General features: G+C 37.7%; 1 protein-coding gene across 4 annotated transcripts in view; it reads left to right on the top strand.

Moving 5' to 3' along the window:
- LOC113113646 (testican-1-like) overlaps nt 1-12,556 on the top strand; it is a 224,592-nt gene that overhangs the window by 206,020 nt on the left and 6,016 nt on the right. For all 4 annotated transcript variants that reach the window (XM_026280021.1, XM_026280020.1, XM_026280018.1 and 1 more), the window contains 4 exons: nt 10,987-11,103; nt 11,355-11,576; nt 11,684-11,746; nt 11,837-11,974. In XM_026280021.1, the coding sequence (XP_026135806.1) occupies nt 10,987-11,103; nt 11,355-11,576; nt 11,684-11,746; nt 11,837-11,974 (540 nt within the window). The remainder of the gene's footprint in view (nt 1-10,986; nt 11,104-11,354; nt 11,577-11,683; nt 11,747-11,836; nt 11,975-12,556) is intronic.

Here is a 12,556-nt window from a genome sequence, read left to right as displayed (position 1 = left end):
GTTAAAATGGTTCATGTGACATCAGTGGTTCAACCATAATGTTATGAAGCTACGAGAATCATTTTTGTGTGCAAAGAAAAATAACAACTTTATTTAAACAAGTTCTGCTCTTCTGTTTCAGTCTTTGACTGATGTTCAAGTTAGTACCACATTTATTTATTTTTGCAATTTACAATATACTTTTTTTATTTATTTAAAGTTGAGGTAAATAAATAAATAAAAATAAAATAAAACTAAAAACTATTTATTTAAAATACTTATAATGACGATGAGGATGGTAAAATAATTATAAAAAATACTAAAGCTTTAACTCAAATTAAAATGAAAACAGAAAATCTAAAAATAGAAACTATAATAATATATAGATGATATTAAACATCTCGGGTTACATATATAACCATGGTTCCCCGAAGCGAACGAGATGCTGCATCCGAGAACGCTTTTGGGAACGCCCTTTGCCAACGCCGCCAGACTTGCAAGTCCCTGCCTAGTGTGTACAGTATACAAGAAGCACAGCTAAGGCAAGAGAATAGAAGAGCCGGGAGTGGCTTGCAGAACTAAACCATAAAATCTGACGAATGCTCGCACTGGACAGATACAGTTCAGCTTTTGCTGGTCTGGCTCCCTGAAGGGAGGAGGCCTGAAGGACTGTAGTATGATAGGCTATGGGGTAACTGAGGGAACCTTTGGGACATACCCCACTCGAGGGTAGAGAAACACTTTGGCCATTCCAGGCGCAAAGTCTAAATAGGAAGGGGCTACTGAGAGGGCCTGAAGATCCCCAACTCTCTTTAGAGAAGTGATAGCTAGAAGAAAGGCAGTCTTAACAGTGAGATATCAATCAGAAATTTCTTCAATAGGCTCGAAAGGAGGCTTGCAAAGAGCTTCTACCACCAAAGCCAGGTCCCACATGGGGACATGAGATCGTACCGGAGGCCTCAGCCTCAGCGCACCGCAGAGGAAACGTATAATGTATAAGAGGGGTGTGGTAGGCCACAATATCCACCATGTAGACCTTCAGGGTGGAGTGAGTCAACCCTTCAGAGAAACTGCAGGAATTCCAGTACTGTACCAACTGGGCAGTTAACTGGGTCAAATTGGCGATCTCCGCACCAAGAAGTGAAAAGTTTCCACTTCAAGGCATACAGTTTCCTCATTGAGGGAGCTCTGGATTGGAGGATGGTCTCAGCAACCTAGGTTGAGAGACCAAAAGCCACTAGATGTGCCCCTTCAGAGCAGAAAGACGAAGCCTCGGCCAAGTCTGCACCATAGCGTCCAGTCCCAGAGGAGCTGGATGAACTAGAGAGAACCAAAGAAACTGCTTGACAGTCAGTGACTGGCCTTCTCTGACTCCCTTGACTGACGTGAGGATCAACTCGATACGAGCAGGGGACAGACGTGCCTGCATTGTGGTTGAATCCCACACCACGGCCAGATAAGTGGTCCTCTGTAATGGAGAAAGCACACTTTTCTTGCCGTTTAATCTTAACCCCAACTCTTTTATATGGGCGAGAACAACATCTTGATGCCGACCACCATCTGCTCTGATTGAGCCAAAATCAACCAATCGTCGAGATAATTAAGTATACGGATTCCCCTGGTGTCACAGTGGAGCCAGCGCAGCACCCACACAATTCGTGAATGTTCAGGGTGAGAGTGCTAAGCCAAAAGGAAGAACTCGATACTGGTAAGCTTTGCCTCTGAAAGAAAACCTTAGGAACTTCCTGTGATTGGGAAGGATATGAAAATAAGCATCTTTTAGATCTATCGTGACAAACCAGTCCTAGGACCTGATCTGAGACATGACCTGCCTCATAGTAAGCAGAGGACTGGCAGGAAACAACTGAACTAGCTGCTGTTGAAGGCTCTGAGGAGAGAAGGACACCGTGTAATGCGGTGCACCTCGCTCTTCTCCAGTTAGGGTAACCCTCAGAGGTCCTGCTTTTTGATGTTGGTTGTCAGGACCACTTTGTCAAGGGCTTCCTTGACTGAAGCACGACCCTCAGATCATCTCATCAGGCCTCATCTTAGAAGCCTCCTGCTTAGAGCACCACCGACCTCTGTTCCATTGCGGGGGAGCATGAGAGGCGATGCTCATTTTTTGCACCTCTCTGTATGAGGAGCTGGTACATGGCGGTACTCCTGCCCAGCAGCCCCCTGAGCTAGAGAACAGCAAGGGAGGAACTGCTGGAACACCGCTGCATGTTTACGAGCCTCCTGGTATCTGTCGACGATGGAATTGACGGTGCCACCGAACAGACCAGAAGGCGCAAGCAGGGCGTCCATAAGGAAGACCCTGTCTTTCTCTTTTGAATCAGACAGGGTCAACCAATGATGTCTTTCTGCCACCACCAGGGCTGCCATGGTGGCACGGAGGGCTAAATCAGCAGTTTTCCTCAACTCAGAAATATTTTCCTCTTTAACTTCCTCGCCTTCATCTAGCTTTTTTAGCAGATCAGCCTGGTAAGCCTGTAACACAGACATCGTATGCAGACATGAACCAGCCTGACCTGCTGCCGCCTACCCCTTGCCAACCAGTGCTGATGTAGTTTGCAGCGGCTTGGAAGGCAAGACCGGGGCCTTTAAAGATGATGCTGCGTCGGGAGACAGATAACTCGCGAGCATCTGTTCTGCCCGGGGCATTGATTTATATCCATAATCATCTAACTGTGTCACATTGCCATAATAATTAGAGCCGGGACAAATAAATGGGACAAGAATGGTTTCAGCCACGATCTCTGGGAAAAAAGGAAGGCTCCAGCGTGGAGATGGTGGCCGAAATCCCAAAACACACTCATCGAATTTACCCTTCTGTGGTTCAGATTTTTTTTAGGCGGCCCAATCAATGTTTGACTTGGCTACCGCGTGAGTTATCACCACCAACATCTCCTCATACTGTGGTGACAGACAGGGCGATTCATCGACGCTCTCTTCATCCACCTCCTCGGAGGCAGAACACGCACAAACTGTGTATCCCCGCTCGTGGTGTAGCGAGAGCAGGAAGGAACACACAGCTTGAAACGCACTCCTATTTCGCCCAAATGCTTCAACTTGCTATCAGTCTTTCTTGTCATGTTGTGCTTGGTCAACTTTGTATGACAGACAACAGTAAATAAGACTGACACATTATGATTTGTAACTGATACACACACAGAGCTTCCCTGAATGACAGAAAGCTGATGCTCGTTCCACCTAACGTGCTTTTATAGCTTCCTGGTCGCTACGTCACCCGCCTATGCCATCACTCCCATTCATAAAACTGATTACACAAATTATTCAGAGCTGGTCATGCTGAAGGGCTTTCCCAAAATGTTCTCAGACGCAGCTCGAGTTCCTGAAGGGGAACAAGACTGTTATCCACTTAAAAATGTCTCTCAAATCACAGTTTTGTTTAGTTCAAAATATTCAAACTTGGTCATGGTCAAACTAATATCAACTAATGCCACTGACATCAGACGTATTAATAAAAAAATTGCATACGCAAATTAGAAGCACATGTGCATGACTTTTACTTTTACTGTGCATTTTTATCCTAACTGGTTACCATATGTGTTTATTTCTTGGTGCAGAACTGTGTGAACATGGTGCGAAACATCTTATTTTGTGTTACATAAAGATAGGCAGGCAAGTTTGAGTAAATGTTTTAGTTTTAGATAGAAAAAAGTTTGGTCATTTGTGTTTGGTTGCTTTCTCTCCATTATTGATTTTCTCAGAGCATGAAGGACAGAAATCTTGAACTTGTAAACTCTTAAGGGTTGAGTGCAGAGATGTCTAATTCTAAGTTTTGAAGCATCTCCTCCTCTCTATGTCTCTGGGATCATGCAAATGTTTAGTCTTTGATCTGTTGGCCTGTTCCTTCCTAATTAAACAAGACTAAATTATGCTCGTTTAGCCTCTTTAGAGAGCAGAAGTCTCAGTGTGCATTTAAAACTCTTTTAATACTGAAGAATGTAATACTGAACTTTAACACACACCTCCACATTTGTCATCTGAGAGCTCTTATTAAACATGATTCACCGCCACAGCTGAGCAAACTCTGTTCAGCTGCTGGGATCTAATTTAAGTGCATAATGATATTAAATGATCATATTAGATTACAGTGTGTGTGTGTGTGTGTGTGTGTGTGTGTGTGTGTGTGTGTGTGTGTGTGTGTGTGTGGATTAAAATAAATGTTTTAAAAACACTTGAGTGCAAGATTTGTTTATAGAAACATTATCATATTGTTCTAAAACCGTAGGACACTTTCTTATTTGAAATGCACACTTGTTGGCAAAATATCGAGCAGCTTCCTTTCTTACAGTGAAAGCAAATGGAGATGAATGCTGTGGAGCTCCAAAACAACAAAACATTCCATAAAAGTATCATATACTAAAAAAAAAAAAAAAATGGTATAGGAAAAGTTTTTATTCAGAAATCGCAAGTAATTTTTGAAGTAGAAAAACGTTAATACTTTCTTAGAAAATGCAGGTTAATTTTAGTATTTTGATTCTATTAGTATTCTTTTTTCATTTTAATTTTATTAAAGCTTTAGTACTTCTTTTAAATGTAATTTTTTAATGTCTATAGTTTTCAAATATTTTTTTTCAGTTTTGGTTTTAGTTGTTTTAGTGTATCAAATTAAAACAAAATTGAAATAAGAAATCTAATATATATATATATATATATATATATATATATATATATATATATAGTATAGTGTATATATATATATATATATATATATATATATATATATATATATAGTATATATTAGTATTTAGAAGCAAATATTATAAATATGTTTATGATCTTCTCAGTTAAGATTTGAGAGCAGTGGAAGATTTTTTAAAAATATATTATAAAATTATTTTTCTAAATTCCAAATAAAATAAAACTATTGGAGTGCATTTATTTTTTTTTTTTTATTTTTTTTTTTTTTTGGTCATCAAATAAGCTTGTAATGATCACAAATTCCAGGATTAATTTCTATTAATAATTAATCATTTCTATCAATAGCCTTTTTTAATATACAATACAGTGACATTATAAACTTCAGTTGGAGTAGATTTAACAGCCTTGGTCAGCATCCACTTTCATTGTAAGGATGCACACTGGAGAGTGAACGGTGACAGCTTTCATTAATATGTGATCTATGATTTTAATTAAATGTTACGATCTATCTCTCACACTCTATATGTGACATCAAACGGTCGATCTGATGTCATTACCGCTGACCCAGCAGACAGAGAGAAGCGCTTTGTGTGTAATCTCGCCCATCCCTCCGTTAATCGCTCTGAGAGATGGTTTGGGAAGGAATGACTAATAAATACATCTGTCTGAATTAAATGCGTTCATCATCTCGTCTGGAGCGGAGAGTGTGAATGGTGCTGTTAGCGTTTATCTTTAAAGACGAGGACGACCGTCCCACGTGAGCATCAGCAGTTATCATCCGCAGTGTACGGGAACAATCAGAGCCAGGCGGCGTCAGCACCGAAACTCACCTGTCAATCAAACAGAAGACTAGAAACCTCTCCAGGTTTTCAGTGGAACCCTTTTGCTTGATAAACATCAGTTAAAATTAAGTTAAGACATTTGTACAATTAAACTAAAAGACCTTTTACTTTATAATTTAACTGCATGAGTTTTTCCATGGTGCTGCATATATTGAAATCAGTGTAAGTTCGACTGTTAAACATGGTTGGATTTCTCCCAACAATAGTCGTTTTTAAATTACATGTTTGATTTACGGAGTTCTTTGAAGTATGTAATGGAGCTAAATTAAACAACTAGTTAATGCAGTGATTTAATTAGACTCCCTGCTGTAATTTCTCTCACCAGTCCTGTGATCTCGAGCGAAACCCGACATGACAGTCCAGAGAACATGCTGTTCAACAGCAGCAGCTGAAAGAGAACCTCGCCTCATTAATATTCATGAGCTACGTTTTGACTATTTATTTCATCTCAACCAGCACACGTGTGAATTAAAGTGTTGGTTAAACGGTTAATACATGCGTTGTCTTGTTTAGACTCTATTTTAGCAGTTCTCAACCTTTTTGACTCAAAGAACCCCATTGTCCAACAAAACTATAAAAGATATTTATTTTATAGTTCTGCTGTAATTTTTACAACGCTGCATGTTTTGAAACCTTTTATTAATAGAAACTGGGGGTGTTGAGATGGCAAATTTAATTAGGTGCAATTAATTTCTTGATTCAAGGAGATTCTGATTGTGTAAGTATTTATAGATAGATCTATACAGATCTAATCTGACTATATTTCACCCGGGTCCAAATATTTGAGAGAGAGATAGAGAGAGAGAGAGAGTAAATCAAATTTTATGAGTACATTTTAAAAGTAATGTAAAATAGTTGCCTTCAATCCACAACAAAGGTTATAAACTTAATGGTATTCAGAACAATACAGAAAATAAAGTGAGACAAAAAAATAATAATACAAAAATTAATAGTAGTATTGACATTTTGCATACTTGCATACTCATTTTTTTATGTTGGAGCTTTATATTAAACTGCTTTAAAATTAATTTTTATTCCACATCATTCGACACTCCGTTCACCATAATGGCAAAGCAAAAAAAATAAAATAAAAAATAAAAAATAAGGTTTTTAACACCTTTGCAAATTCATTTAAAAAAAAAAAGAAAAGAAAAAAACGTAAATGCTTCCATTGTATTCATAAACTTATTAGTTTAAATTTAGCCCAGGAGGATTCATATTGCTTGTAGATTTTACTATACTTCGAGTGAAGTTAACTTGTGGCAAATTCAAGTGAATGGGTATGATTTGAAAAGGCATGCATGTCTTAATAATAGGTCCAACAGCTAATAATCCCTATATGAGCAAAAAACTAAGCCCTGAGGTAAAAAAAAATGCCTGTAGAGCTCAGGAACAGGTTTGCGTCAAACCACACATCTGGAGAAGAGCTCGAAAAAAAAAAAAAATCTGCTTTGTTGAAGTTTCACAGAATCATGTAGCCTTTATTATCTATAATGGAAGATGTCTGAAACAACAAGAACTCTTCCTAGAGCTGGCTTCCTGGCCAAACTGAGCAACTGATGGAGGAGAAGGGCCTTGTCTAGACCGGTGGCCCAGAACCTGATGGTCATTCTAGTTGAGCTCCATGATCATATACACAGAAGGACAAACATCACCGCAACACTCCACCGATCTGGGCTTTATGTCAGTGTGGCCAGACTCAATCTTCTCCTCATTGAAGATACACAAAAACCACTTGGAATTTGCAAAAAAGCACCTAAAGGACTCCCAGACTGTGAGAAATGAGATTCTCTGGTTTGATGAACCTCAATTCCAAGCATAATAATTGAAGTAAACCAGGCACTGCTCATCACCTGCAGAGTACCATCCAAAAAGTAAAGTGTGCTGGTAGTGTTTTTCAGCGGTAGGGACTGAGGGACTTTGAGGGTCAGAGTAGAAGAAAAGCTCATTGCATCAAAATATTGAGATAGACTTAATGAAAACCCAGTCCAGAGCATTCAGAACCTCAGATTGGGCAGAAGGTTTACCTTCCAGCAGGAAAATGACCCTAAACACAGCAAGAGTGTCTTATAGACAACTGTTTACACAAGAACACAGACATGAATGCTTGGACAGTATATTAAAATGATGTGTTCCTGCACTTGATTAGACTTCAGTTAGAGTCAAATATCTCACACTAAATATCATTCTATTGTTAACTCTTTCATTTTTCATTTAGTTTAATGAACTGTTGGTTCATCATGACAGTATTTGATCAGAAAGACAATCTGACTCCAGAGTATGTTTCAAGCCACAAGGAAACAACACATTTCTATTTCTATATGAGCCAATCTTCTTCTCTGCTTTCAGATCTGGCTGTTTATCTAAGGACCAAGGACAGCGCTGAGCGTGTGTGTGTGTATGTGTGTGTTATCACTTTCCATCAGTCAGGTGGCTTATTCTGAAAAGCCATTTCCCTCCTGACACTTGCCAATTTCCAGTTTGCAGCTTTGCGCTGATGTTCGTGGAAATAGAAGTGACATGTTTCTGTCACAAATCTATAGCAACACAATTCAGCTGAATTATTGCACTTTAAACACTTCAGGGCGACTCCCGCAGACTTCCACTTTTATACTTGTTCTGTGTAAGAAGATGCTTTCACTGAGGTCCTCTCTGTAAGCGCAGCAGTGTGAAAGCACATTGTGTGTGTTCGGTGCTGGTCTATTGTTTGGAGACTTTGGCAGGCGTTGGCAGCAGAGCTGTGTGTCTGTCTCTGGTTAAGCTGCAGCGTGTGTCGTTTCATTAGGGTTTATCTCTGTAGGATAATTACATTACAGGCTCGTAAGAGTGCGTACACAACACCCATCAGTCGCCACAGTAACGAGATCCATTTTACAGCACTTCATGGTGCTTTACTGCACCATCAAAGCCTTTACTGCACTTCCTCCTCCTTTGTCAGATGACTGCAGTCAAGCACACTCGTCTGTAGAGGTGAAGTGTGTCATCTCGCAAGTGCTGTTACTAGATGGAACTGTAAAAATAAAGAGAAATCAGTGTAACACACATCAGAAAGATGATTTATAAATACTTACTGTAGCTTTTCTTTCTACAGAACCGCTTGTCCTGTGTAGTGTCAAGGGAAAAATGATGCATTTATATTTGAATTTATTTTGTATCGATTTTACAAGCTATGTGGGTTTATGGGAAACTAGCCTACATTTACATCGCAATCCCGGATTTTCCTAGATTTACTGCAGTCGCCGTTTCAACAGTCTCAAAGAGTTTAAGTCAGCTGGGTAATCTTCAGCTATTTCTGAAAATAAAATCAACACTTGTTCATGTTTTCCCAGTCCAGCGTGTTTACTGGCCACGCACACACAGAGAGACACATGCTAAAGGTAATCTCCATAATCCTCCCCACTGGCACAGTGTGTTTCTGCTGCTTTATGAGTAGTGTAAACCAGATTCATGATTGCAATACAGACACTCACACAGAGATATGATGCGATGTATCATAGCTCAGATATATCAGCAGAATAGAGGAATTACACCGCAGTGTTATCTGGTTCCTGCTCAAAGGTGTGATTCACACAGCTACCAAAATAATCCAACACTCTCAGATATAGAGATATACAGGATTATACAGAGGAGCATATGTGTGTGTGTGCGTTTGACACAGTGCTGTAAGAATATAAACCAACAAAACAAGACTGTGCATTCAAAATTAAATCGCTTCCTTTGCATCAATAGAGTCAATTGAGCTGTTGCTTCAGCTTTGGTTTTTGGTTTTAAATCATCTTTTAATAAATGTAAATAAATGCGTTTGAATGGATAGATTTTGGTCAGTTTTCTCCTTGCTGTTTGTTATGTTTCTGGCTTACTAATAAGCTTTTATTTCTAGCTGTAAATTCAGTTATATAATATTATATTTTTATATTAATTTTAGTAAATATATTTTTATATTAATTAAGTACTTTCAAGCGATTAATTGGGATTAATTGCATCCAAAAGAAATGTTTTTGTTTACATAATACATGTATTTATACTGTGTATATTTATTATGTATATATAAATACAAACACATGCATGTATATATTTAAGAAAAATACGTTATGTTTAAATATTAAATATGTTTATATATATATATATATATATATATATATATATATATATATATATATATATATATATATATATATATATATATATATATATATTATAGAGAGAACACACATATATTTTTTGTGTAGACAAAAACTTTTATTTTGGATGTGATTGATAGTGATTAATTGTTCGACAGCACTAATTATATTATACTAAATTGTATTTATTATATTATCTATTTAATTTTAGTACTTTATGTAATTTTTTTTTGTTTGTTATTATTTTGTCATTTTCAGTACATTGTTTTACATATAGTACATCATGTTAAACTAAATGAAAATGATAAATGTTGTAACAAGGTTAAATAAGCTTTTTATATTTTATGATATGTCTGTATTTTTTTATAAAAATGTATAATATAAGTGCTTAATCTATCAGACCAGCTGATGGGTCTGTGAGGTACTTCCTGTGTAGACAGGATGTTAGTGTTCTTTTTCCAGGTTTTCGATAGCTCAGTTCTGAATTGTTCTTTTCGTGGTAAAACATTCAAATGTCAATTAATTCACAGGGAGTCACGTGACCTTATTCCAGCGTGGCAAATCACATCGAGGAAACAACATCATTTTATTCATGTAGTTCATTTGGAGCAATTCTCTGAAACAAGCCCCCATTACGGCAAAAACTCAGATTCTCGTTACAGTGAAAGTGTCAAACAGCCGCCCTACGGCGCTCCTCAATGTCGATTCAGATGAGAATTAATTTAACATGCGACCTCAATGCTTGTCAGAAACACTAGCGTGTTCGGTCTGGAATATTCTCCTGGGCTTTTAGGAGAAAATCACTGACATTTCCGATTCAAACGGCAATAAAATCACAGACTAGCAGAAGTAAGAGCTGAAATTACCTTAAACCATCACGAAAAAACAATTACCATCCGAATAAAGCCCTTGATTTTATTCCGCTGAGGCTTCCTGCTGTTTCAATCACTCACACACTTCATAATAACAGAAGAATCATGAATGAGAGCTTGAGTTATCTCAATATGAACAGATGATTTCAGCTGCTCTACATTCAGTTTAGAGCTCTAGACTCTAATTAGATGACAAGTTACTCATTTAGGTCTGGAATTTTAGGTGAAACGTATTTTATTGACAATAGAAGTTAACTCCATTAAGTTTCCAGAGGCGTGAAGGAGAAATGTTCTTCTGATCTCTGACCTGTGTCTGTTGAGTCTCTCTGTTCAGGGACTGGAAATAGTTTGTAAATAGAAACCAGCATTGTTCGGAGAGCTGAATGTAATCAGAGTTCCTCAGTGTGTGTCTCCCGCACAACTATTGTGAAGTCAGACAGATAAATATATCATCAGCTCACAGACGTGCTCATTTAAATGTGTGTCTGTGTGTTTCTGTAGGCTGCAGTGATGCTGATTTGAAAAGTTTAGCATCCAGACTCAAAGACTGGTTTGGGGTTTTGCACACGGACGCCAACAGAGACCTTAAGAGCACCACGAGTGACACTGCACAAGGACGTAAGTTCAAGCTCAGGGTCACTACCACTTTATTCAGGATTTTCTGTCCACTATATATGAAAAGTTCTGTTTGAAATTTAAATTTTAATTTTAGTGTTAAAACCAATAAATATTACAAAAAGAAGATCATTTATTTTATTTAGTTTCTTATGTGTTTATTTATCGTAATACGTGTGTGCACCAGTGTGAACCTGAGCGTCTCTCTCTCTCTCTCTCTCTCTCTCTCTCTCCCTCTCTCTGTCTCTCTTTAGGTTTTGACACCAGCATTTTGCCCATCTGTAAAGATTCTCTCGGGTGGATGTTCAACAAGCTGGACATGAATTACGACCTTCTGCTCGACCAATCAGAGCTCAGCGCCATTTACCTTGACAAATACGAGCTGTGCATGCGGCCACTGTTCAACTCCTGCGACTCCTTCAAAGACGGAAAGCTGTCCAACAACGAGTGGTGCTACTGTTTCCAGAAACCTGACGGTGAGCTATATGACATTAGACAAAAACATTATATTGAGGACTATTTCACAATGGGGAGCTAGGCATAACTTGAATTAGAAAAAAAACTGTTAAATGTGTTTCTCCAGGCATGCCGTGTCAGAACGAGATGAACAGGATTCGTTCTCAGAGCCGGAGGAAGACTCTGATTGGTGGGTGGATTTGATGAACAGCTGTTAGCTCCTCCCCCTGAATCCAGCATGAAAAGACTTGTAATTGTGTGTGTGTGTGTGTGTGTGCAGGGGCGTATGTGCCGCGCTGTTCTGAAGACGGGTATTTTAAGGCCACTCAGTGTCATGGCAGCAGCGGTCAGTGCTGGTGTGTCGACAAATACGGCAATGAGATCGCAGGATCCCGCAGACAGGGAAACCCTACCTGTGGTACAGACTCCAAAACACACATCAGTCTCGTTTTAGGATTATCTACTGCATTTGTTCATAGTTCACATGGCCATTTGCACCTCGCTCTTTTGTCACTTAATATTTTATTTTGGGGGCATCGATTTATTTATTTACTTCACGCCGTTTTACAATCACACACTGATTATTGTAAAAAATAACTTTAAAAGAAGACTTTTTTTTATGTGGATTTACATACTCGTTAATATTTTAAATTACCTTTTATTTTTATATTTTATTTTCAGCTTTCATTTCAGTTATTTTCAGTAATTATTTTGTGGTTTTACCTTTTTCCTTTTTTTCTGTATGGGTATATTTCTATTTCAATTTGACTGATTTTAGTACTTGAATTTAATTTAATTTTCACCCACTTACCAAAGCAACTTTTTACCCTTTTTTTTATATTTATATTTTATAAAATTTTAGCTTTATTTCAGTTTACATTTGTATTTTATATATATATATATATATATATATATATATATATATATATATATATATATATATATATATATATATATATATATATATATATATATATATATATATATATATATATATATA

Source organism: Carassius auratus, chromosome 14 (genome assembly GCF_003368295.1).
Source record: "Carassius auratus strain Wakin chromosome 14, ASM336829v1, whole genome shotgun sequence".
In the NCBI taxonomy this organism is placed as follows: Eukaryota; Metazoa; Chordata; class Actinopteri; order Cypriniformes; family Cyprinidae; genus Carassius; species Carassius auratus.
This window is presented reverse-complemented; position numbering and strand designations above follow the sequence as displayed.